Source organism: Semicossyphus pulcher, unplaced genomic scaffold, assembly GCF_022749685.1.
Source record: "Semicossyphus pulcher isolate SPU_LCO1_2020_fin unplaced genomic scaffold, fSemPul1.0.p SCAF_3, whole genome shotgun sequence".
Classification (NCBI taxonomy): Eukaryota; Metazoa; Chordata; class Actinopteri; order Labriformes; family Labridae; genus Semicossyphus; species Semicossyphus pulcher.
This window is the reverse complement of record NW_027211704.1, coordinates 20168168-20195000: the sequence shown is the minus strand read 5'-3', so window position 1 is coordinate 20195000 and position 26833 is coordinate 20168168. Positions and strand designations below refer to the sequence as shown.

The 26833-nt window shown below is 41.0% G+C and overlaps 1 protein-coding gene across 1 annotated transcript in view; it reads left to right on the top strand.

Annotated features, from left to right (window-relative positions):
- The window catches only part of cpne5b (copine Vb), a 132412-nt gene that overhangs the window by 41980 nt on the left and 63599 nt on the right, over positions 1 to 26833 (top strand). The window contains exons 4-6 of the mRNA XM_069677998.1: positions 1301 to 1404; positions 2861 to 2900; positions 6077 to 6153. Of these exons, the coding sequence (XP_069534099.1) occupies positions 1301 to 1404; positions 2861 to 2900; positions 6077 to 6153 (221 nt within the window). The remainder of the gene's footprint in view (positions 1 to 1300; positions 1405 to 2860; positions 2901 to 6076; positions 6154 to 26833) is intronic.

The window sequence follows — 26833 nt, the reverse complement described above, 5'->3', positions numbered from 1 at the left end:
GCCGCCTCTGTGCCACTGAGGACCTTCTGATCTACCTCAGCACCCTCTGCCAAGGATACAGGTAAAGCCTCCCCTGCATCTCGACACCAGTCAGCCTCCAGTCAGAGGAGGTATTGGTTGGGTTCAGGAGTTCCTCACCTGTCTGCTGTTTCTGCAGACTCCTGGGCTAACAAAGCCCAAAAAGCCTCCTTCTTCATCTGGTTTCCTTCACCCCTGGTATCCACCAGCAGGTTCTTATTTTGCTGTCACAAGAGGCACCAACGGCCTTCTGGCCACAACTCTTTGTAGCTGCTTCCAAAATAAAGGCTTTGAACACTGTCAATTCAGATTCCATGTCCCCAAGTTTCCTTGGGATGCATACGAAATTCTTTCGGATTTGGGAGTTGAAGACCTCGCGAACAGGGGCCTCCAGCAGATGTTCCTAGTTCACCCTCGCTACACATTTAGGTTTACCGGGTCTGTCCGGCAGCCTCCTCCACCATCTGATCCAACTGTCACTGAATAATTAAAAGGCGAAGAATGAAATCTTTATACTTTATATTCTCGTGGACTATATAATCAAAAGGGGGGATTCCAGAGGGCTTTAAATGATTAATGTATGTTCTGTATCTCACGTTCAAAACTCATAATCAGCTTTTTTGCACAGTGTACGCATGTGGCGTTGCTGGGTCTTCGCCAGCTTTTCCTCTGGCACATTTTCCTACATTTGGCACTTTGGGAGTGAAAATCCCACTAATTAGGGGGTCTTAATCACTGCATTTCCCCTCCTCTTCCCTCCCACTCATTTCCCACTCCCACTTTCCCCCGCCATATCTGTCCGAACCCTCCACTCCGATGTTGTCAACTTTTCTCCACAATGCTCTTCATACCTCTTTGGGAATTTTTTTCTTTCTCTCTTTTTTTCTCCAAGTACGCCCATGTTGTTTGTTTCTGTCTCTCTCCACACATTTTCCTTACCTCTTCCTTTATCTCTTTCTCTCTGAGGGGCTGATGAGTGAGTTATCCTTCTGTAATTAATGTGGGAGGGGAGTGAGGATCAAGGAAACAGGAAGCACACCCCTGGCTTACTCTGCACAGCAGCATTGCATGAAAGCGCCTCCATTAATCAGGACTGTAAATTTATGCGTATGCATATGTAACCAGTGAGAGTCTGAGAAAGGGAAGAAAATGCAAAAAATAAGTGTAAAGAGAGAATAACACTGACTGTATTTGTTTATTCAAAGCAGTTTTTTGTGTTGCTTCGTCTTTCATCATATTTCTCTCTGAACTCTGAACTTCATTTGTCTTTCTCTTTCCACAGTTTGGAAGAACGGAGGTGATTGACAACACCCTAAACCCAGACTTTGTTCGAAAGTACATCTTGGACTACTTTTTTGAGGAGAAGCAGAACCTTCGCTTTGACTTGTGAGTGATTTTCTTTGAGGTCTTTGTATCTTCTCTCCCGGCCATGTGGTACCATTTGTTCTTTAAATTTTTCGTTCTTTACATAAGCAAAAATAAAAGTGCAAAAGTGTCTAGAATGGAGAAGTGTGTTTATAATGTATGTCACAAGCATTAGCACTCTTCTCACTAGCTTAATGCTTACAGTCATATGCTGTCACGTTTAAAGGTGCTAGCAAGAGCTAATTGTATTAATTTGTGGTAGTTCTTTCTTAAAAGCCTCCAACCAAACCAAAAAGGGTTATGTAATATTATTTTGATAATGTTTATTCATAATACGGTATTGTAACACTGGTCTTAAATAGCCACATCGTGTAATAGACAAGCAAAGCTGTCTTCTACGTGGATCATCAACTGGTGAGGATGCTAAATGTCTGCCTGGGATTTGTAGCTAACAACATCTGTGTGTCTTTCAGCACAATATCATAACTATAGCCATTTTTTAAACACGTCTTTCAGAAACACTAAAAATTGAAGCTGATGATAGATTTTTGGCCAAACTACTGGCGTTTTAGTGTTAGCCACAGCGTAAGCTTACGTTAGCTATGTACCTGTATCTGATAAAATACGCTAGCTAAAGTCACTATTTCTGCTAACAAAAAGCCCTGTGTGAGAGCACTTTTGTGAGCGGTCTGTGTTTGTGGTATTCTATGTAAATTAAAAACCTATTTATTAAACATGAATAAGAGTTTCAAATGGCAACTGTGCTGCTGTTCTCATTATAACTGTGTGAGGTGCAGGAGCAGAAAGCTTGGTAGGGTTGACAGCAGGGGCGAGGCTCAGCAAAGCACTTACTGTCCCAGCATTTTCACATACTAATATTAGTTAATTACTTTCCATTTGTGTCTGTTTCATCTCCAGGCCAACAGGATCTATTGTTTCTTCAGATGTCTAATCTTGTAACATCACATATGGTCCATTTCATTTACTTTCATAGCTTTATATTCACATGCTAATCAGACCAGGCCCACCACTCATTATAATGTGAGAGGAACACTTCTCCACTCGGTCTCACATTCAGTAACATCTAAAAAGATCCAAAGATGCTGTCCTCTTTTTATCTTGGCTCAATCTGAATTTTACATATTTGATGATCTTTGTCTTTTCATCTCTAATGAGGTCCGCCCACCTCTTTACACACTGGCTTCAATTTAGCTCAATATTATCTTTTGTTCTTTTATTCTGTTGTACTACTTTCCTCTGTGTCTTTATATTCACACCCTTTCCTGCTCTAGATGTCTGAGATGCACAATGTCTTTAAACATATAAACTTACAAAATAACATCGAAATATGCGCTGTTCATATTTTTTTGCAGGGTTCATTTTTGATCTCGCTTTAAAGAGTGTATGAATACAAATGTTCCTACTTAGAGATGAGTCATCTCTGTAGTTTGTGAAGTAAAAACGTCTGCTTTCACAGATACGATGTGGACTCCAAAAGCCCCGACCTCTCCAAACATGTGAGTCCATGTTTTTTAATCTTGAACTGCAGATAAATGGAGGCCAGTCTCGAGTACGATGTGCATCATTTGCTTGAGTGGCTCTGAAAATGAAAAAATTAAACATCTCTTAATGGAGTATTAATCTTCCAAGTGATTTGAGAATGGCCTAAATCTATTTATCTGTGGTCTTATTGGTGGCAACGTTTGGGTTTTTCTGTTCCAGTATGTTTGTACTGCCTGCTGCACGTCGTCTTCTTGATGAGATAAAGCAAACCCTCCTTATTGCCTGATCAGACGTCTCCAAATACTAATGATATTCACTGTCTCTGTTTCTAGACCTTAGGAGCTAAACACGCTGTAATTGTGCTATAAATATATAATTCTATATATATTACTTTTTGTTACCTTAGTGATAGGCATTGTGCAGTAACTTGCAGTCATGTAGAGAAGCTTTGATTATGCAATGCTTTTATCCATTAGTTTCCATATTAGCAATATATCACATTATATGATAATTTCTATTGAAAACAACAATTTTATTTATGTTGCTGGAAACTATGGCGACAGAAAGCATTGACACAAGTTCAAAATAATCAGTTGTGATGATTATTTGATGTATTTGGATGACCAGGGTTTGCATTTTTTCATCACTAGCTTTAAATCCACCCGTGTGTTTAGTCCCGTCAGCATGCTGTCTTCCACCCTCCATCTGAACCAGTTGCTAGGAGTGCTAGGTATTGGTACAGTGTTTTGGTATATGATGTGCTCTGTTGTTGTTGTTGTTGTTGTTATCATTGTTGCTGTTGTTGCTCCTGCTGCCCAACCTTCCTGGAAGCCCGCAGAACTCAACGTAGGTCCCAGCATCCCTCTTAACTCTGACACTGCATGGCTGCTGTCTCACTGTAATGATCCTTTTCTCAGGAGGGAGGATGGTGTCACCGATCTGTACAAAAAAAACCCCAACAAGAGTCAATCCAGCTTGTCTGTGCCGCTCTTTCCAATCAACAGTGTCTCAAATAGCTCCACAACGATCAGGACGTGAAAGCAAATGTTCAGTTTTTTGGCACGTTTTTGTAAAATGACCAAGATGGGTGATTTTTTATTCTAAAAGAGTGAGCCAGATCAGAGCGGAGACGCACACGATAGCCTGGTGTTTAATTATTTAATGTGTCCTGTCTGCCAAGGCCAGAGCTAAAAGTCTTTGGTTCAGATCTTCCTGCATCCTTGCTGTGATCAGGTCAAAAACAGTGTGCTGAAACCAAATACATATGATTCATATCAGTCCTGTCTGATGCAGCAGATCTATATTGGAAGATACTTGGAGACGTCGTCCCGTCAAAGACATGATTGTGACTGAAAATGTGTCACTTTGTCTCTAAAAAGGCTCCACATTAAAACGCTACACTGTTGTGAACCATGTTTCTTATCACTGTTCACAGTGCTTATATCCCTACAGTTCATCCTATTTCTCTATCATCCTCCATAATCATTGAACCAGTGGTTCCCAACAGGTGATTTCAGGCCATAATTGGGTTCTGTCTGAGTGAGTAACACTTATTTTGGCCCACTGTATCACAAACCCCTTTAAACAAGACTATCATGTCAGTGTGCGCTTTTGTGGGCAATGTGTTACAAGGACTGTCCTTATGAGGCCGACGACAACGTGTTTGAAAGCAGGTGCACGGTGCGGACGTAGGTGAGGACAGCGGATGAGCAGCGAAGAAGGAGCCCCGCCTACTCCCCAAACAAAGTATCCAGAGCCATAGAGACAGAGAGTTGCGTCAGTGGAGGTCCAATATGCTCCATGATCCGCCATTGCGATGTCGCAACTCCGTCTCTCTACGGCTCTGAAAGTACCGTCACTCAGTCAGTCACTCAGTCACTCAGTCAGCCACATACAGACCCGTGTTTAGGGCTGACCCCAGCTGTCAGCCAAAAATGTATATTCAAATGTACTTTTGGAACAGCTTCCCGCTGAGAAACATTTAAGTAACCTCCATAAGCCTGACTTAGCTGTAACCCTATAGCATCAATCTGTAAATACATTCAGCCTTAAGCCTAATTTGTAATCTTTTTAGAATATTCAATGATTTCACTGAATGGGTGGTTAAAATAACTACATTGTATTTCTAAGGGAAAATTCAGTCCTTAAACAAGTCCCGTTGGGAACCACTGCATTAAACTGTGCTTATTCTACCATGCCAGCCTGGTCTCACCAAATGAATAACACCCCAACCATTTCATGTGTTTTCCCAACACATGTTTTACTTTTCCCATGTGACTACATGAATACTACCACTGCCAAGGTGGTGTATTATTTCACTTGAAAATGTCAGTTGATATAAAAAGAAAGAAAGTCCACAAAGGGGGGATGTCAGAGTAAACTGATGGGTCAAACAGGGCCAAGAGCCCGCTGTCCCAGTCCATGCAGTGATGGCCCAAAGGTCAATGTTGACTACCGTTTGACTTACACTTATTAGATAACCTCACTTTAATGTCATTTAACTAGATGGTATAGAAGTTGACTGATGTAACCACGGTACTTTGATGTTTTCCTAACTTCCTTAAAGTTAACCATGGTGTTATTGTTACCAGGACCTAGTTCATCCCTGTAAGTGCCAAACTCATGAAACAGCATGGAATAACACGTGAAAAGCTCAAAACATGACATGGGAATGGTCCTTAAAAAGCGGCTCACTGTTTATATGCCATCTCATGAAGTTATGTTGATCATGGCCTTCATGGTTATGATGGCTTTAGATTTTAATTCAATTTAATGAGCTTTACATTTCAAACACGATCTGGATATGTGGTCACATTATTGTTGTCTTTAAGCAAAAAGGTGTATAATATTTCTTACATTATGTTTCTGTTTCGCAGATGACAACAGTACAATAGAAATTGTCTCACAAGGGAAATCAATGACTAATCCGATCTTTTTTCAAATTGAATAAATTGCACAGAAAACCAGCGATTCGTTTGACTGGGCACGGGCCAAATCGTTGATTTCTCTTTTCTCTGACCTGCAAATTTGAATGAGTGAGCAGTTTGTCATTTGCATGAACTGTGACCTGAATAATCCTGAGTTATGTTTTAAAGCCTGACTCTACTCTGATTTCTTCTCTTTCCACTTCACATACACAAACCTTTCCCACCTCCTTCTTTCCTTTCCTTCCGTCCTTCCTTCCCTCCAGGACTTTTTGGGTCAGACGTTCTGCACTCTCGGGGAGATCGTTGGATCACCAGCCAGCCGACTGGAGAAATCACTGGGGTGAGTGCGAGTTTCAGCCAATTTTTCCACTGCCTAAATACTCCTGTTGACTCCAGATGTGGTCGAGGAGCACCATAGTGTGCTAACAGGGGAGTTAAGACAGAGGAACCAAAATACAATGAACAACAGGTGTTGAGTTTGCAGCACAAAGAGTTAGCAGTGAGAAGTGAAATGAGGATATGGATGAGGATTAGAGGGAGAGAGAGACTCGTGTATGATTTAACAAACGAGCGGACATTCATCAGACAAAAGGGGAGCAGAGGAGGAGGAGATAACTACAGATGTTTTCCACATATAATTGTTGTCATTAAAGAAAAGTGTGAAGCAGTGAGCAAAATTACCCAAATTACTGCTCGTCTCCTCAGCCTGTGCTCTCACAGGGCCGAGACAGTGTTAAAGTTAATGGGGTATCCTGTAATGAGTCTATCATCCATCCATCGCCATCATCATCAGTCTATTGGGCTCCTGTGTCATTCAGGTGAAGTCATTTCAATGTCTCATTCTGGGAAATTTGCCGGATCTTAGCTCTGGAAATGTGAGTTTGGAGAACATAAAGAAGAATATTTGATTAGTTATTCTAACTTGTGAGAGATATCATCACCATGTATTGGTATTAAGGAACATTTGACACAAAAAAGTTTTCTCAGCTGGTTTAGGATCAAAGTGTGCAATCTGTTTTCAACATTTTTGACTGGATGTTGAAATCTATATTTAAAACCTCAAGTGTTTTACAAAGTATACCAGTATACCCCTTCATCAAGATATCATACAATCAGATGTATTCCCAAAGGATCATAATAACATGTTCGCTCAGTGATCAGCCGTAACATTATGACCACTGACTTGTTGAGTGAATATCGTTATGGCACCTGTCATTGGGTGGGACATGTCAGGCAGCAAGTGAACATTTTGTCCTCGAAGTTGGAAAAATGGGCGAGCGTATGGTCAAGGACCAAATTGTGATGGTTAGACGATTGGGTCAGAGCATGTTCAAAACTGCAGCTCTTGTGGGATATTCCTGGTCTTCAGTGGTCAATACCTAGCAAAAGTGGTCCAAGGAAGGAAAACCAGTGAACCGACGACAGGGATCATAGGCGGCCAAGGCTCACTGATTCACTTGGTGGAGTGAAGGCTGGCCCATGTGGTCTGATCCAACAGAAGAGCTACTGAAGCTCAGAATGCTGAAAAAGTTGATGCTGGTTCTGATAGAAAGATGTCAGAACACACGGAGCATCGCAGTTTGTTGTGTATGGGGCTGTGTAGCAGCAGACGGTCAGGGTGTCCATGCTGACCTCTGTCCACAGCTGAAAGCACCTTCAATGTGCACTTGAGCATCAGAGCTGGACCACGGAGCAATGGAAGAAGGTGTCCTGGTCTGATGAGTCATGTGTTCTTTTACATCATGTGGATGGCCGGGTGAGTGTGCGTCACTTGGGGAAGACATGGCACCAGGATGCACTATGGGAAGAAAGCGAGCCTGCGGAGGCAGTGTGAAGCTTTGGGCAATGTTCTGCGGGGAAACCTTGGGTCCTGCCATTCATGTCGATGTTACTGACAACTACCGCCGACCTAAACTTTGTTGCAGACCAAGTACACCCCTTCATGGAAACAGTATTCCCTAATGGCCTCTCTCAGCAGGATAACGCGCCCTGCCACACTGCAAACATGGTTCAGTAATGATTTGAGGAACACGACAACAAGTTCAAGGTGTTGACTTGGCCCCCAAATCCAATCGAGCATCTGTGGGATGTGCTGGACAAACAAGTCCGATCCATGGAGGCCCCACCTCGCAACTTACAGTACTTAAAGGATCTGCTGCTCACGTCTTAGTGCCTGATACCTCAGCACACCTTCAGAGGTCTAGTGGAGTCCATGCCTCGACGGGTCAGGGCTGTTTTGGTGGCAAAAGGACCTACACAATATTAGGCAGGAAGGAAGGCTGATCGGTGTATTTAAAATGCGTATCAACTGTTTGATTTAACATAGCATATCATATGGAAAAGCACTCTGAGGCTGAAGCCTGATTGCTTTATGCAACAAGGTAGGGCAAAAAAGGGGGTAGCTGCAGGGCAGAGACTTGCAGAGGAGCTAATATGCATCTCTTTAATGCATCTCTATGATATCAAGAACAGTATGTGTATCTGTTTATCCTGTGTGAAAAACCATGCAGCTCCAGTGCTAATAATACAGCTAACAATGAGCTAATCATAGGCCTACAGCCCTGTCTTCAGCTTAATGGGAATGCATTTTTTGGATACTCCACAGGGTTTCTTATTGTTTATCTGTCTTCAGAGGCGGGAGAAATGTCTATCAACAAAAAAAAATTCTTCAAAGTCGGAGATATATAACTTTTCAAAAAGGATGACTGGTAAATCGAAGTCCAGTATGGGTGGGAGTGTGCAACCACAATCGTATAAATGTTTAGTTAACAGCTGTGTGGTCATCTGCACATTTGGATGGGTATCATGTCTCAGTCGACATGTCTGATGTTCTGACTTGGTCTCTAGCAGGAATGCAGATGTGCAGACGCCTCCGATGTTTGAAGTAAGAATAATGTTTGCGTCATATTTGTAAAGTGCACACACAGACTGCCAAAGTTTGCTCCCTTCAGCATCCTCCCCTGATGATGACACAGTTGCAAAACTGTTGCAAAAACATTTCCTGACTCTCCGTGTGTTTGTATTTTCCCCAAAGTGATGGACTGTGATGTTGCTTACTGACGAGGGTGTTAGCAGTGCCTTTAGCCGCTATATTAATGCCTAAGACAAGTTTAATATCAAACCGTTTATTTATAATCTGGGAACTGATATGTCATGGTTAGAAAAGGAAAGGAACCTCTTGCCAAATTATTCATTTTTAATTTCAAGCACTCTGAAGCTGTGAGATAACGCCAACGCTTGCCAAATGTTATTCTTATGAAGCCTTTAATCTGTCTGCAAAAATAAAAGCTCTGATCACGGTGGGAACCTCCTGCAACGGAAAATTTGGAAGGTTTTGCTTTTGCTATTTCGGGATGGATGTAGGGCAAGCAACAGATAGCAAACTAGCAAAACCAGGAGTGCAGCATGCAGACGGCACATCGATCGGTTTCACATTGTCTTATTTTTATAGCTTCTTTTTTGGCAGTTTCATCAGATATTGGGATCAGTTCCACTCTGTGATCTTACGACAGTTTCATATAATTTAATGATAATTAGAAAGTTATGCATGAGAGGTTTGTGCAGCAGTGTTTTTTATATTAACCTTCTTTGAGTTGTAGGAGCAGCGTGAAACACACAGAGGCCCACTGAGCGCTCTCTCTTACACACACACACACGCAAAAGATGCATCACCCTGGTAGACATGCTACCCAGTGGAGTTTGTTTTCATGTTTCTGCGGAGATGAAGACTGATTCATATTTCATTGCTTGGAAATGTCAAGACATTTGTCTAAGCTGTGCCGAGCCAATGGGAGGATGTTTCAGTGCCTGTGTTTGTTTTTCATGTGCGTCTCTACCAGCCCGCTGTTCCTCCTCTCACCTGCACACACAAGACGGAGAGCAGAATAAGTCTTGGTAACATTTAGTCTGTTGAACTATCTTTCCTCTTTGACGACCCCCTCCTCCCTAAATGTGTGTGATATATAAAAAAATACACACCGACTGTGACTTCAGATCTTTCTTTCTTCTCTTTCCTGTTGGCCTCAAAGCATAGACGATATATGCGCACACACATTCAGAGCTGGTACACATTATACTAATTGATTTCATAGTTCCTGTTCCCTGGTTAAATGGCACATGAATGCATAAGCGTGTCTTTTATTCTTGTTTTATGTTGTCTTTTCTCAGGCTAATTGTAATGGCTTTAATCTTCCTGAAATGAGTGCTTGTTTAATTAGGCAGCAGACGTTTCGATTTTCATAATGGGAAAAAGGCTCCTGAAGGTAGAGAGAGAGAGAGAGAGAGAGAGAGAGAGAGAGAGAGAGGGAGGGAGAGAGGGAGGGAGAGAGGGAGGGAGGGAGGGAGGGAGGAAGAGTAAAGGTGACATCAATGACCAAACATCTCATACTTGTAGGTTTGACTGTACACAGAGCCTCAGACATTTACAATGAATATTGTCTACTGTCCTCTGATTCTTCACTTTTAATCAAACATAAATGCAGTTAACTTTGCATGAATTATTTAAAACATGGTGCCGATACATTCACCATGAGTATTCAGATGAATATAGCCCTACAACTCAGAAATAAGTTAGTATTTTGGCACTGTCAGCTCCCTTGACTTAAATTCGATGTGATTTTTGAATGGGATTTGGTTAAAAGGCCTCAAATAAGGTCAGAAGTTATAACAAGCTAATGTTTGTTTAAAATACCCAAGTAAATAACCCATGAGTTTATTTTGAGTCTTTTACTTCTCTTAAAGAAACGTGGCTGCTAACAAGTAGCTTGTTGAGAAAACAGAGGTTGCTGGAGACATTTAAAGTCATCAAACTTAAGAAGCATCGTGGTGTTGAAGTCATGCAACCATGGAGTTGTGTTTAAAGCATATGATTAGATTTTTACAGCAGACAGCGCACTGACGCTTCAAAAACCATAACAGTTCTATTAATTTGTGTTGATTATCCTGCTAAAAAAAGAAATCAAAGCTTTTGTTTACTTTCTGCAATAATTCAAAATCAAATGGAAAAATCTCATTGGCTTTTGTTAAGGGAACCCGGGCGATGCTAACTTCCGGGTTGGCCTACAGAAACACGTCTTCCCTGCAGCACTCCCTGTCCTCAGAACACACTCTGCTGTATCTGTATTTTTACTTCCCACGCACATAAACGCTCTTGTTGTGTCTTGTGTGTCATTTTTGAAAGTCTAGGACTGAAAATAATTTCTCCGCATAGTTTCACAGCATTTAGTTTCTAAATGATGCAGCAGAGGCTTTTGCCTTCAGCTCAGCATTATTCCCAGGGGTCTCTCTGTCAGCAGAGGCCTCCATGCTGATTGATTTTATAACACTTGTTAATTTGTGGATCACAATCTGGAGCAGGCTTTATTCTATTGTTGAAGCACAGAGTAATTAACGGTGACTTGTAATGAATGTATCAGATTGCACTGCCTCAAAGGCTCCTGTCAATCTTTGTTTACGGATCTGGATTATTTACAGATTCCCTTTGAGGCCCCTGAAGTACACAGGACACACACACAAAGAGCGACACAATGGCACCAGGGTCTGCTCATAATCATGTGGTGCACATGCCAGTACATATATGTGTGTTGTGTGTGCACATATGCATATACAGTATGACTATGACAGTAGAGTACTGCAGGCATGCTCAGAGCGGTGCATGTGTAACCTCATTAGTGTCATAAAGTGATTTTAATATGTTAAAGACACACAGAAACTCTTTAATGTATCTTTGATGATTCTGTCACTCTCCATGATGAGGGCGTCAAAGAACTGATTTTACTCATCCATTGTTATACTACAACTGCTGCTGGCACTTCCTGTTTCCCAAATGGCCATATATGGGCGTGATTGGATCTTAATAGTCACAACTGACTTCATCAGAGGGCCTCAGATCAACTCTGAAGAGTCAAAGCTTTTCCGGGTCACTACTGTTACAGCTACTGCTGCCACAGTGAAGCATTGGTTCTCAGACACCGTGGACTGACTGCTCTGCTGGACTGTTTCCGTTGCACGATAAACTTCTCATTCACTCAGCAGGTCTAGTGTAGGGCCATCATGATTAACTGTCCTTAATTTAATGCACAGAATTTGCTGGATTGGAAAAATGTGTTTAGCTGACTCAGACTGCGATGAGTAATGCGACTAAAAATGTTAATATCTTTTCATTTACTTACCTCTACAGCATCCTTTGACTCGCACTGAAATACGACACAACCTTGAATTCAATAGACTTTTTGTGCTGAATATTTTTTCTATTTCAAAGCAAATTCATTCATTATAATGATGATTGTTTTCAGGTGTGCCAGGAAGGCTTAGTGGGTCACTTTAATGGAACTAAGCTTTAATTAATATTATTAGTTGTACCTGTGTCGAAATGTCCTCCATAAAAATTATATGGAAATAATATGTCAAACCAGTGTCAACAGCAGCGTCTGATGAGAACATGAGGGACTTTTTAAGAAAAGAAAAGGCTACAAGACTTCTCCACGTCCCTAATTGTTCATAAAACTAACTCTGTGTTTGTGTGTGTGAGAGAGAAAAAAAACCCAGCGCTGCCGCCAAACAAGACGTCTGTTTCATCTGAACATCAAAGGCGCGCTGCTCTTTTATGATCGCTTTAGATTTACAACCGTCTCCTGCCACAGGCCTCAGATGCATTTTAATTAAAGAGATTAATATTCTCTTGTCTCTTATATATTCATAGAAAACACGTTTAAAGTGACGGTGCATCGAGGAAGCTAGCTGACCATATTTGGAAAAGAGTGAATGCTTCATGTGTCACATAATTCTTATTATAATGTTTCTGAAATTACTTCAGTAGAGATAGAAGAACCAAAGTATTGACCACTTATAAGTTGTAACAAAACAGATCCTTAATCCTAAATAATTGCTTCTGTGTGCTCAATCACATTTTCCTTTTTTATTAAGTAAGCTTTTTATTTTTGTAAGCTCTAAGTGTTCTCAATTGGACGCCATGATGATACTAAGCTCTTAATGATGATTGAGAATCACTGCTGATGATGGTGAATTAATGACCTGCAGTATAGCTGCTATTTATAGCCACATCTGCACATAATGGGTATGGAGTTGTTTGAGGCGAATCCAACATACACACAGGGAGGAAATGCATTAGATTAGATTAAACTCTATTTAGGGTGTTGTTTGTATCTGGCCCCTCTCATTTCTGTTTATAATGACAAGCAAAAATCTTGTTCTTAAGTTAGCTTCCCTTAGCTTGTCGTAAACCTTTTTGGAAAAGTCTAAATTTTAAGTTACAATTAGCTGCAATCTAAAACGAATCCCATCAGCCTCGACTGTACAGAAGTCTTTGTGTCCACTGCGATCAATTATTCAACTAAATACTGAACTAAGGTTGTGAATATACTCAATATTATACCTGTTAAGTATTAGCATTCTCATTGTGCACATGATGATGTTAGCATTTAGCTCAAAGTACAGATACGCCTAAATGGAGGCTCACAGTAATAGCAGGGTGGTTGTACACTCTAAGCTGGCTTATAACAGGTGCATTTTGATTTTCTTTTTTTTAATTAGGTTATTGACCTTTGCCTTCATTGGATACAGTGGATTTAGTTGGTAATATGGGTATGGAGAGTGGGGATGACGTGCTGCAAAGGTCGGCGTTGAACTCGGGGCTGCTACATTGAGGGGTGTCTCAGGGCGTTTTCACATTGGGTACGGTTGCCCCCCCCTCTCCTCTCCCCCACCGGTCAGCTTTCACATTAATAATTTCATTCTGTACCTGCGTACACTTGCGGTAGGACTCCGAAGCAGAAGGTGGCGATAATGCACCTCAAAAACAAGGACAAGAAGAAGAGTGTCATCAACTACGTAACATTGTTTATGTTGTCATTCCAGTGTAGAAAAGCGTGTGAATCGCATGACCCCAAGTCCATACAATGTAGCCGCCCTTCGCACTGTGCCTGCCATTATTCATATTTTGAAGAAAATCTCAAGAACGACCCTCTCACCTACATTCCTACGGTATCAGCTGTACAGCTCAGAGGATGAGATCAGCAGGTGCTGATGCAGCTTTCGGAGAAGACATTATAAAAAGCAGTCCACCTCTGTGGTTTGGTACGGTAGCTTTTCACACCTGATGCGTACCGTACCCGAGTACACGTGAACCGTAGTCGAGACCACCTATTCAATTGGACCCGGGCACAGATCAACGAACCGTGCCTGAGGACGGGACACAGCGTTCACGCTAATCAAACAAACTGGACTTTGGGGTCATCTGGGCCCAGGTCCCTAATGTGTAGGCCCCCTCAGTCTCCTCGCAATGTGGTCCAGCACTTTCCAGATAACAAACTAGCACTTTGAATAGCCTCTCATTTTCTTCTGTCAAAGATTGGAGCCATGGTAAACACTTTCATTTTCATGTTTAGTTTGAGTGGTTTGATCCATTGTTAATAAACAGTATTTATGTAGACCACTTACCATACCTGATGGAACCCGGTAGAGGCACACTAAAAGTAAGACGACATAAAAGGAAAATGAATAGCAAAAGAAGGTTAAGTAAGGGCACATAGCATTCATGTCGCGCGTGAGAACATAACAAACCTACTGTAATTATAAGCTTAGTAACCAACCGCAAACACAGCTAAGATAAAACAACTACAACACCTCATGGGGAAAAATAAATCAATGAAACCTTGAGTGAAACCCTGCTTTTGTATGCATGCCCTTCTTGTGCAAGGTTCCTCCTGCACCTGCACAGTTAGCATCCTGAAGCTAAGCATAAACAGTCGTGTTTAACCAAAGGCCACAGAGCGGCTTCATTGCAGCAGATGGGGTTTAAGTGGCTCACTCAGGGCCACTTTAATGATAGAAAAACAGCCAGAGGAGAATTATTGTCCGTCACTTCTTTCTTCACCACATCACTCAAACTAAAACAATCAGACTGCATGTTTCTTTACTTTGCCATCTGGCTACTTCTATCTACACCCACTCCATCCACCACCCAGCTTTTTTTATGCTTTATGTTTACGCCTTTCTTTACGCATCCTTCTGACTGGAATCATATTGCAATACCAATAACTGTTGGCTATGTTTTATTGAAGATCATGTGACATTACAGGTTCAGAAAATGAGATTTAAGCAAGTTGAATTACAGAAGGAAGAGAGACAAGCGGAGGGGAAAGTGCAGTCATGATTTAAAGCACAGAGACGACATCAGACGCTGGGAGGAGGCGAGGAGGAGGAGGTGTGTTCGAGCATGCTTGGCCTTTTAATACACCGATATTCCCTGAATGTCAGTGTAGATTACTACAGCACGGCGGCAAAATGGAGGGAAATAATTTGTGAATGTGAATAGAGGCATGTGTGCAGAGGCAGGATACCCAGCTGAGTACGATGACAAACCGAGCCTGACACCGCAGCCTCCCTGTCTGGGACTCGGCTCCGGGCACTGCCGGGTGAAGTGACAGATACTCCCGGATATCTGCAACCAGGAGAACTTTTAGATAGCATTCATTCTATTTACAGAAGGAGGTCACCTGTAGAACGGCACATTTGTTCTCTTTCATTGACTTGGTGTGGTGACAAAGTGACAAAAACACGTTTCTCACTGGAGCGCGCTTCAACTCTGACACTTGTGCTATGACCCTAATACAATGGAGGTTAATGGAGTTTTGCTTTTGGTCCTCAAAGAACAATAATGTTAAGCATCACTTCACAGATACATTATCTCTGTAACTCTTGGATCAAAGACCTCTCTGGTGAAGGTTTGGTTGTCATTTAGCAGTTCTCTTTATCCATTTCTAATATTCTACATGGGAAGGACAAAAGTTTAGAAACATTTTTAACATGGTCAAGCCCACATTTTGTACAATATTACTAAAAACAGGACATCATGACCTTTGTAAAGATCAGACAGTTCTATTGGATTGTATTAAATTGGACAAATGTACCTACATAAGTGGACACTACATCTTTGTCAGTGTCACAGAATGTTAAAGATGTCACCTGATAAACATTGCAGGTCAGTCTTATACTATAGAGCTCCTGGGTTCTCAACTGGTGGGTCGGGATGCAAAAGTGGGTCGTGGAGCTGTTTTCAGTGAATGTGTGTTTGGTAAAAAAAAAAAGGCGATGCTGCCCTTTTATAAGGGTATTGGTTTCGTTTGACGTACGTGCAGCAGTAGTGTAGTTTAGTCACACTCCATCCCAGCTATGGTTACGTTCTTGAAACTTCATGAGCCGGACAGTAGTTGCATTTATGTTGCCAGTTTTAGCATATTTCTGTAAAGGGAGTATTTTCCACTTATGCATCGCCTCCATTTTGGTTGACTATTACACTGTTGTCTTTTGAGATGTTTACATACTGTACAATTTTTCATTGAATACATTTGAGTGGTTGAAAAAATCTGAAATTTGGGTCATGATTTGTCACTAAAGAGGTTGTGGTGGGTCCTAAAGCAAAGTTGAGAACTTTAGAACATTTAAAACAGCATGCTTTCTTTCCTCTATATAACTGTACAACTGCTACACAAAATGATCACTATAGTGCAATCTCTATTAACAGATTTTATATGAAAATGTAGAATCTGTGCAGGCGACTAGATTTTAGTAATGTTCTTGTTTCTGTTGGTAGTCCATTTGTAGGCAAAAGTATTATTGACCAATCAAGTATTTGCAAGCTTTGGTGTATGCAGGACAAATAGTCTGTGTGGTCCAGCTACCATCGAGGGTCATTTAACGATGACTCAGCTTTTTATTTATCTCTATAAACAGCCATCTGCAGACATGTTCAGCTGACAATGCGTTCTAGATCAAAAAGTTCAGCTTGAGCAACGTATTCGCTTGGCGCTGTGTTGCGAAAGCTGTTCGGCGTTTAGATTTCCGTGACTTCCTGGGATGCATCAGAAATTATCGATCCGACTTCCATTTAACAAACAAGCATTTTAAAAGTGGTTTTCTTCTCCTGTGGAGGACAGACCTGTTTTACTGTTCTGTATCATGATGTTGTTTCGGGACAAATGTTATTTGCAAGTAAATCATAGAAAAATCTGTTTCTTTTTCTGGTTCATATCAATGTTTCCAACCGTACCTTCTGCAAAAAACACACGGCAAGTAGATCTGATGCTTCTGTGGGTTTCACAAAATCACTCTTCCAAGCTAACTTCCATCCCACCTGCTAACAGAATATTGAAAGTGGGAAGGCTCAATTTGCCTGTGAAAATGAAAACAAAAATACAAGCAACTATCACATACTCTGAGTGCTAAAATGTGGGCTGCTCAGAGCAATTTCTAAATGTGCAACATCCTGAGCTGCTGAGGAGCCACACTGGGAGCAGAGGCTGCACACATGGCCTCAAGCCATGCCTCAGTCCCCCTGTGTGGTGTAGCTGCACGTGTTGGCGATGTGGTTTTAAATCTCAATGGACAATGTTTGTTTGAGCCAGGTGTAGAGGAGGCGCATGAAAGGTATCCCATTAATGTCCACAGTGGAGGTCCAAGTATGCTGCCACAGCACCCGTTTTTCTTAAACGACTATTTTTAGTTGTTAGTCACAAGGGGTAGCAGGTTTTTTGATTTTTCACAAAAAACCCTCTAAACCAACAGGTTAGGAATATCACATCTTCATAATTCTTCATACACGCATTGTCTAGATTCTTACAACTTATATTCAAAAATAATTTTGATAATCCACTGCTTTTTTTTTTTCAGTAGTCATATTTTCTAGAAATTAGGGACCTTTTCTCTGGTATTCTATGGTGTTTCTATGTTGTCCTATGGGGTTTTCTCTATGAACAACATGACTAACTAAATATTCATGTCACTTATACATGCACACATACACTTGCACACACACACGCACACACTCGTGCGTGCGTGTGTGCGTGCGTGCGTGTACGTGCATTTGTCTGAGATTTTGCGTGTGTACGTGTGCATGTGTTTTTGTATGTGTATGTTTGTGTGTAAATGTGTTTACTAGTGGTTGAGGCACCTAAAAGTGCTTAGGCTAATCAGACTACATTCATTCCTATGGGCCCATTAGCCATTAGCATGTATCCTTGAAATACATTGAAGTGAATGGAAGCCCTGTTGGAAACGCCTGGTTTTGAAGTTACATTTCTCTTCATTTCTTCCTAAAAGTTGATTGGAAAATATTTTTTAGGATTAATTCTTACTTGAGTCTTTCTGGTATTTAAGTGCATGATAGTTTTTGAACATGTGACCACAGGAACCTGTATTTCCAGTGTGTTTTTTGTAAAAACCCCAAAAAACGGACTACCCTTGTGTCTATCAACTAAAAATAGTATGTTACAGAAATGGCTGTATCTTAATAGTTAAATCGAATGCTTGGTATCATTGGATTCAGAACAACTTAAACTTCAATAATATATGGCATGATACATATTCAAAATCAAAACATTTAGTTTTGTTTTGTGTAGCCACATGTATTTATAGTTTCCACAGCAAATTTTGTATTTCCACCTCCAACAGAAAAAATTCTGTGGGACTTTTCCTTAACATACTAAATTTAGTTGATAGTCATTAATGGGTTAATATCCATTTACTTATTTTCACACTTTTGTTGCTACCTCATTTAACTGTGCAACTTTGCAGCTTTTCACAAACCTGATTCAAATGTAAAGCTACTTCTTGAGTAAGATTCCGTTCAGACCTGCAGCTGTGACTTTCTGACACGTCTGTCTGTGCAGTGTTTCTTCTCTCTATCTGTGGACAGGATGCCTGTGTCAGCAAAACACCGCTTCAGCTTTCACACAGATGCAGTAATACACACTGACACCGGTGAGACATCCATCAAAATCACCGCCCCCCTTACTGCTGAGTAGTCGGGAATTCAGTGCCTTGCTCAAAAGCAGCTCAGGGAGCGCAGCTGGGGAGGCAGATTTTATATTTTGTCCACACTTTAAAAGATTTTGATTCTCTCTGCAGGCCTGTACCTGGCTGCCTGCGTCTCTTTTTTTTATATTCATCCTTTTTCCATTCTCTGCTTCTCATTTCGGCGCTCTCTATTCCCCCCTCACCTCGCCTGTCATAAAAGCACACATCTCTCTCTGTTGGTATGGCTACCAGCTATTTCTAACCCACACTTTGCTCCACTGTGACTCTTTATTACCTATCCAAGATATGCAGATGCACACGAACACATGCCCTCAATAGAAAAGGAAAATTTCCAGTTGGCGTCCCCTCTGTGTGACATTTTTGGGCGATAATGCTCTCGTGTATTTTCGGTGTTTTGACATTTTGTCCTGTTTATGAGAATCTGGGTTTCCAGCCTTGTGAACTCAGGATTTTATGTTGTTGGCTGCTTTTGTGGGGGATTGTTTTTCTTGGTGCAGGTGCAGTTTCAAAGTTCATATTTCTGCTGATGCTCTATGCTAGTCATATAATTTACACTGAGAATGTATCTTCTTTTACCTGAGTGCATGCACGTTGTGCGTGTGTGTGTGTGTGTGTGTGTGTGTGTGTGTGTGTGTTCAGTAAGTGGGGATTTACACATAGCTGTGTTAAAATGGATTAAATAACACAAATAACTTACATATAAGCTGTTACAAAATATCTACACCAACTTACTGCCAACTGCAACTGTGTAAAGAAATGTGCACAAAAGGGTAGCGTAGTGTGGAGGACAACATAACTCTACAAGCTTGAAACTCAATGAAAACAATTTTCAGAAAAACTGTTATCTGGGCCAGTCTGGGCAACCGAGACAACCCCTTTATCAACTCAAAGTAAAGTAGGGGATGTAGCTGAGGCCGTTTGCCACTAACAAAAACACCTCCCTCTTCAACGTTTTCTCACTCCCAACATGTCAAATATGGCAGCTGCATCAGTGGCCTTAAGCTTCAAATTGTGACAAAAGAAAAATTCAATATCCGAAAAATAAGGCAGTCAAGTCATCGATAATAAATAAGCATCTTGTTGTTACCTTGTTAGATTTTCTCGTAAAGCTTGCTGACACTTTTATTTACAAGCAAATTTGATGACTTTTGGTCGTGCAAAAATCACATATTAAAGGTAGCAAAGCAGCAACAGTTTGTTTAGGCACCAAAATTACTTTGTTTGGTTTGCGGAAAAAAAACATGATCTGGATTTAAATCAATGACTTAATATAAAGATGGACGACGCGTCTCCATCTACACTCATTGTACAAAATTGAAGCCAAAATAGCCCTGAGGCGGGCGCTGCCATCTTGCGATGGTGACGTCATTTGGAGCCAGAGCTGCACAGTATAGAGATCAGCAGGTGGAGCCGCCGTAGCCACTTCCGCTAACCAAAACACACACACATACACTTACACATGTCGGCGTATTTAACAGCAGAACAGCTTTTTTGTGTTGGTCTGAAGCAGACGTTCACAGGTATATAAACTTTAATGACTGTAGTGATTTTTTTAGTTACGTTTCCTCTCGCCGTTCCTCCTCTACTCTGCTAATCCAGAGCAGATCGGCTGCAGGAGCCGTATTGGTCAACAGAGCTGTCAATCATCCTTTTGACAGCATCGAATAACTAATTAAAACTAAACTTGTCAGAAAAATGAACACTTGGACGTAAATCAGCATGATAAGAACTAACTATAATGACAGAAACCATGTTTGAGAAAAATGTATTTGACGTGTATTTTGATTTTGTAGTTTGACTCATGTCCCATCTGTTAACATGGAGGAGGCGACTTTATGACCTATACTGCAGCCAGTCAGCAGGGGGCGATAGAGAGGGTTTGGCTTCACTTTTAGGGAGCTGACATGTCGTGCATCTTTTTATATAGTCTTTGATTTATATATTATATTTATACTAACATTTGTACCCTATGTTACTAATGCATGTAGCTAAACTAGCACACGGTATTAAAACGTAAATCAGAAATATTCGGTAACTTAAAAGGGAGGCAAGTTGTTCAAAGAAGTCTACATTGGTCAAACCCTGGTCCATTGAATGAGTTATGTGTTTGTTCACCCCATTTTGCTTTTGTTTGCATACTACATTTTGGCCAAATCAGTACGTACTGCCAGTATAGTACGACATTTCAAACACAGCACATCTTCCGGAAAGTTAACACTTGCATTCACATTTTTTGACTTCCTGTTTCCAGACATAGCCGACAAAGTATTAAGACAAAACGTTTAAAAGCAAATCCAAGAAGGAATACAAGATGAGCGAACGTGAGCACCAGTATGTGGACAACACAATCCCATCTGTAAGAACTCATCCCCCAAATCGTCAAGAAACACACACACACTCACGCATCCATCTGTGTTTTCCTGCTCTGGCACGGTGTGTTAATGGAGGTCTGGAACAGCGGACTGATAAAGCTGTCACACCGCCTCCCTCTCTGCTCCTGTTTTCCTCCAACATAGAGTGATAAATCTCGTCTCTCCAATGGCATCACTGTCACAAAGAGGCTTCTGTCTGCAAACACATTCATACACAGAGATGTGCACCCGACACACACACAATCATCACTCACAAATACACCAGATCTGTGCTCCTGTGGCCAGGATTTGAGAGGGGCTATTCATAGCTTCTCAACACAATCCCTTCACCTATCCCTCTTTGTTTGATTCTGTCATGTATCTTTCATTCTCTTACCGTCACCCTCTATCTCTCTCTCACACACATTCACACACTGACACACACTCCCTCTCAGATTAGACTACATTCCTCTGGATCTGGGCGGCAGTGCTTTGCTCGCTCTCTGGGGAAGCCTTCATTGGTCGCCTGGGTCGCTGTCACAAGAGTAATATCTGCTCGGGGAATAACTACGCTGCAGATTCAAGTCCCCTTCGAGACAGAGATCATACAGTAAATATGAGGTAGAAGACTTATTTCCTTGGGGGGGGTTTGGTGGTCAGAGAAGAGTAATGGCCAAGAGCGTAATTACTACTAGAGGGCTCCTTTTCCACACGAGTACCTAACCTCTTCCTCTCCTCTCTGCGCTGTCTCTCTTTATGGTCTCGGTTGATGGGAAGCTGGTGGGTTTTTCTGGCTGCAGCTGCCTCGCTGTCAGCAGGGAGGTGCATATTGAATATTGCTGCAGCTGATCTTTGATGAAGTGAAAAAAAGGAGCTACAGATCCTGTAACTCTTTGCAAGTGGGTCACAAAGTTAGACGCATTGCAAAATTTGGTAGCAAGTCTCTAGACCTCTGAAACTTGGCGGTATTAAGTCTTTGTGAGGACTTATTGTAGGCCAGGGGTCTCAAGTCTCACGCAATGGCCGTGAGACTCACGCATTTAAGCCAGTTCTCACGGTCTCACGCCACACATGGTATTTCTCACGCTGAAATGCACAACACAGAATTACGTGGGGAGTGAGACCTCTGCACTGACTTCATACTATCTCGAGTTAGAGCCCAACTGCCAATCAGAAAACAATCTTAACGCCTTATTTATTTATTAACCCAAATTAATCACATGATCAGAGACATAGGCTACGGACTTCTCATTACCTTACAGCACCGCAATGACTGACAGCATCAGACAGACAGGAAGCTACGGTCCAGTCAGTCTTCAGCAGCCTTCAGTCTGTTCAGTAACTTCTATCTCCAGTAGAGTCATGTTACCTTCACTGTCTGTTGGATTAAACAGCTTCGTCACCTCTGGCTGCTGCTGCAGGACAGGTTGTCTGCTTAAAGCAGCCTCCTTAATTGCACTCAAACATTGTAGCAAGTCCCGTTAGTTATAGTATATAGTAGTATAGTAATCCGATGTTGAATTCCGTGTTGAAATCCGCAGAATAAAAGCTAATTAGCGAACTAAACGAGGTGCCATAAGGTTATATTATGATGTGTTCAAGGTCAGGTCAGAAAAATGACCATTAGGCGATGGTAAACGAAAAAAGTCATCATGGTGTGTTCAAATGCAAATTCTAGAAAAAGAAAATTTAGGTAGGCAACAATAATATAGTTGTATAGTGCACTTTGATGATATGAAATGAATTAAAGCAAATATTTAAACTGATGTAAAACTTAATTTTATACAATAATAATCAACCTTTTTAATTGGATACTGTTTTCTAGGGGCTCATTTGGGGTCATAGTGTTGTCTGTTCATCTTAAAATGTGAAAATAAAACAGTTAATCAGCTGATTCAATTTGTCTTATCAAATTAGCCCATTGTTTATTTGTGCTTGTCAATTATGAACAGTATGAAAAATTGAACTAGTTTTTAATTAGCAAAAATAATTGGGTGGGGCCGAGGGGCCTCTGGGGCGAAACTACAACATTTTGAGTCACTACGGCTTGAACAGATGAAATCTCACTCTGAGCTTTTGATGAAACTTGAGAGGTCTGTTGTAGGCTATATTACAATAACAAAATATACATATAGTTATTACTTAATTTTTGGTTCATATGATGACATTTCAGGCTTTTAAAACTAGCTTTTGCACCAATACTATTTTTTAAGACAAGGGCTCTGACCCAGGGATCATTAGCTTAGCCATTGCCCCTCGCAGAGATTAGCTAATGAGCGTAGTAAATTTGTAATTTCTTGCTTTACACATGATGTTGCCACAAGTACAAGGGTATAGCAAGAGACAAAGACAAGCATTTTAAGAGTTCAAGTGTAAGAAAGTGTAAGAAATTAATTCCCAGTGTGTTTATTTGTGTTAACATGTCTGTTAGCATGTCTGGTTAGCTAGCTAGCTAGAGTATTAACGCAGTGTTTCTTCCAAGACCAGCAATTTTAACTTAGGAAGTGAGATTGTGAGGTTAGAGACTAAGTTTGGCTATGAAAAATAGCGTTGTTCACAACTGCTACGTCCACTTTGTAGTATTTACCCGCAGTGGAAAAGCTAGTTAGCTTGATATCTTAGCAAATAAGAGTAGTAGCTATAGTGAAAATCCCTTCATACTGGGTCCTTTTGTTCCTAACATGTTAGCTGTAAACATTTAAAAGTCAGCCAGGGAAGCTTTTTAACTCATGCAGCTAACGTTAGCTTAACCAGCTAGTTACAGAACTATAGCGACATCTATACCAGAGGAGCGTGTGTACTTCATTACATGACTGTGGTGTGGCTTTGCAAGCAGCCATTTTTTAAAACAGGGTTAAGTGAATTAAATAATGTGGTGCTAATGATAACTTGGCTACTTTAACCAGTGTTTCCATAAAGGAAAGGAAGCAGTGGAAGGAAGTAAGGAAAGAGGACAGAGATATTTTCCTCTACCCCTTCCAGCTCCTGCTTTAACACTGACATTGAAGTCTTTGATGGTGTGATGAGAAGTGACGGCTGTAATGCCCAGGGCAGCCCGTGTTTGAGGGACTAGGTGAAGTGAAACGGATGGTTCAGGAGTGTTGAGCTCCATGGAAATGTGCTCAGAGAGGGTTCGCCCCTCAGGAACAGCGCCAGCTTGTACAGGGAGCTCTCTCAGAGCGAAGACTGAAATCAAGAGGCAAAATGCTTCATAGAGTCACTGCAACTATGTATTAGGCTCATAATATTAGTTGAATCAATGTAAAATAATAAAACAACTACAAAATACCTCTTATTTAAGTTTAATTGGCCTTATAATTACATTATGTTGTGAAAAGTAAAGAATTAGCCATGTGGGTACACGAGCAATTGTACCGATTGAGGTAACACAATGGTGATTGAGCCTATGGCCCACTGATGAAAGCCTTTGCATTTGCAGTATATGGCATTATTATTTACCGGGCGTCTGTGGCAACATTCATGGAAAGAATCACAGGCAGCGCCCAGTTAGTGACGCGTTTTCCATCACCCAGCAGTGGCTGGTCTGTGCCCGCAATTCCTCTTTATCGCCATTAGAGGCCAAAGAGAACGAAACTGAAATAACATCTTTAAAGGCCTCATACAGCGTCATACTGCTGCTACAACAAATACATTTTATATCAAACTTACAAGTTGCATTCCTGCACTTCTGAGATATAGTTCTAGCTTATTGTTGTTTATGCAACACAACCATAATTGACAAACTTTCCTGTCTGCTGTGCTAACTCAATACCTTTGTTGTCATGGTAGTAAAGATGTGACCTTGAGGCATTTGTTTGATGATAATTAAAAAAACAACTATCAAATAACAACAAAAAAAAACAGGTTATTAAACTCAAATTGAGGAAAACAAATGAAGGGAGCCTGATAAGATGTTAAAAAACACATTTCCTCTTTCATAAAAAAGACAAAAGAAGATTTGATGTGGAAAGATAACAAGGATAATACGAGCTTTCTGTCTGGCTGCTCGGTTTAATTTGTTTTCTTGCCCTCGAGTTTGATTCATTTACCTCAATGGAGAATTCGTTCCAACCTCTTTTATGGTAACAATCATTATTAAGAGAGCACAATATGTTTTTACTAAATACCGAAATGCCTGCAGCATGTCCACCCTATCTGTAAAATAAGGTAAACATCGGTTCTGAGATGACATCTCTAATCGCACAGACACATTCATTAAATGTTAAAGCACAACTCGAGGAAAAACAAATGATGTATGACAGGATGTCGAGATAAGAACTCAATCAGCATTTAAACCGTCTGATGCGTCTGCTCCATTAGAAGACCTTGTATCATTCTGTGTTTTTAACAAGGCTGTCACATCTCACCACTCAAAGTGAGCGGTTTTATACTGGAGATACAGTGGATCAGCATTACGTTTCTTTATGTGGCCATTTCATGAAAGTTTGGTACAAATGGTAAATGGACTGGACTTATAAAGCGCTCAAAGCTGCTTTTACACTTCATCACATTCACCCATTCACACACACACATTCACACACTGATGGCAGAGGCTGCTATGTAAAGTGTCCAACTGTCAATCAGTCATCACATTCATATCCGTTGGCTATGCCACTGGGAGCAATTTGAGGCTCAGTATTACTCGACATGTAGCCTGAGGGAGCTGGGGATCGAACCTCCGACCTTCCGATTGAAAGATGACCGACTCTTCCACTGAGCCACAGCCGCCAATCAAGCATATCAATCAAGATAAGATGTAAAAAGTAATGAACAAAATTAAGAGCTGAGATGACTAAAGACACTTTCATTAACCACAGCTCAGTATATACTCTGCCTCTGCATGCTGCGAGGGTCCATGTTATGTTAATGTCACCATCTGTGGGATCTTTTCACATAAAACACAACATTTAGATTGCACAGACCGTACACTCTGCATAATAGACCGTATGGCCTAATTAACATTAAGCAGAAATTAGCAACCCTGCTGACCTCCTGTTTGTGATTATTTGAATAAAGGCAGAGTAATTATCAGCCTTTACGGCTCCTAAGGACTTTGTCAAGTTATAAGTTAAACAGCCCTGCTCTCGAATGAACAGAGCCACCATCGGACCACTTTGGGCAGTCCTTCCAGGATTTCGTGTTTGTGTAACGTAATACACGTCCAATTTAAGTGACTGGGACAAATAGTCAAATAAAGCCACCGTTTGGCTGAGCAAGTTGTTTGTCTTCTGACATCACGTCTGGTCGATTTCCATGACAGGATCTTAAATAAAATATGCAATAAACTGCAATAAAATGCTCATTTTGCACTGCACTGCAATGATTGGGAATCTACAGGTTATTGATTACATCTACGATGCTCTACTCGTCTTTGCGAGTGCAACGCTAGTATAAAACCATTGCTAAGGGACAGTGGGAATACTATCCCACTGTACAATGACTCTTTGAGATCAGCCCGAGTCTGTCTGATTCGTCTCAATACAAGGCAACAGGAAGTGACCAGTTAATAGATTTTAACTGAATCATAGAAAAACATTGAGTGTTGCATTTATTATTATGAATTTATTGTTTAGAGTCTCCTTAAAGACACTGTGGTTTGAGGCCGGATTAGGAAGCTTGTGATTGCACTGGAGCCTCGTTACAACGACGCACATACATGCATGATGACGTACTCGATGATGCACACATGAAATGGGTACAAAAATTTGCAGAAAAGTTGCAGTAATTGACCAAAATTGCAAGGTTGCGAAAAAGTTCGCAGGGATCGGTTGAATTCTTGTGAATTTGCATGATCGCGACTTCGCAACTTCCTGGGGGGACTGTTTGGGGAACTAT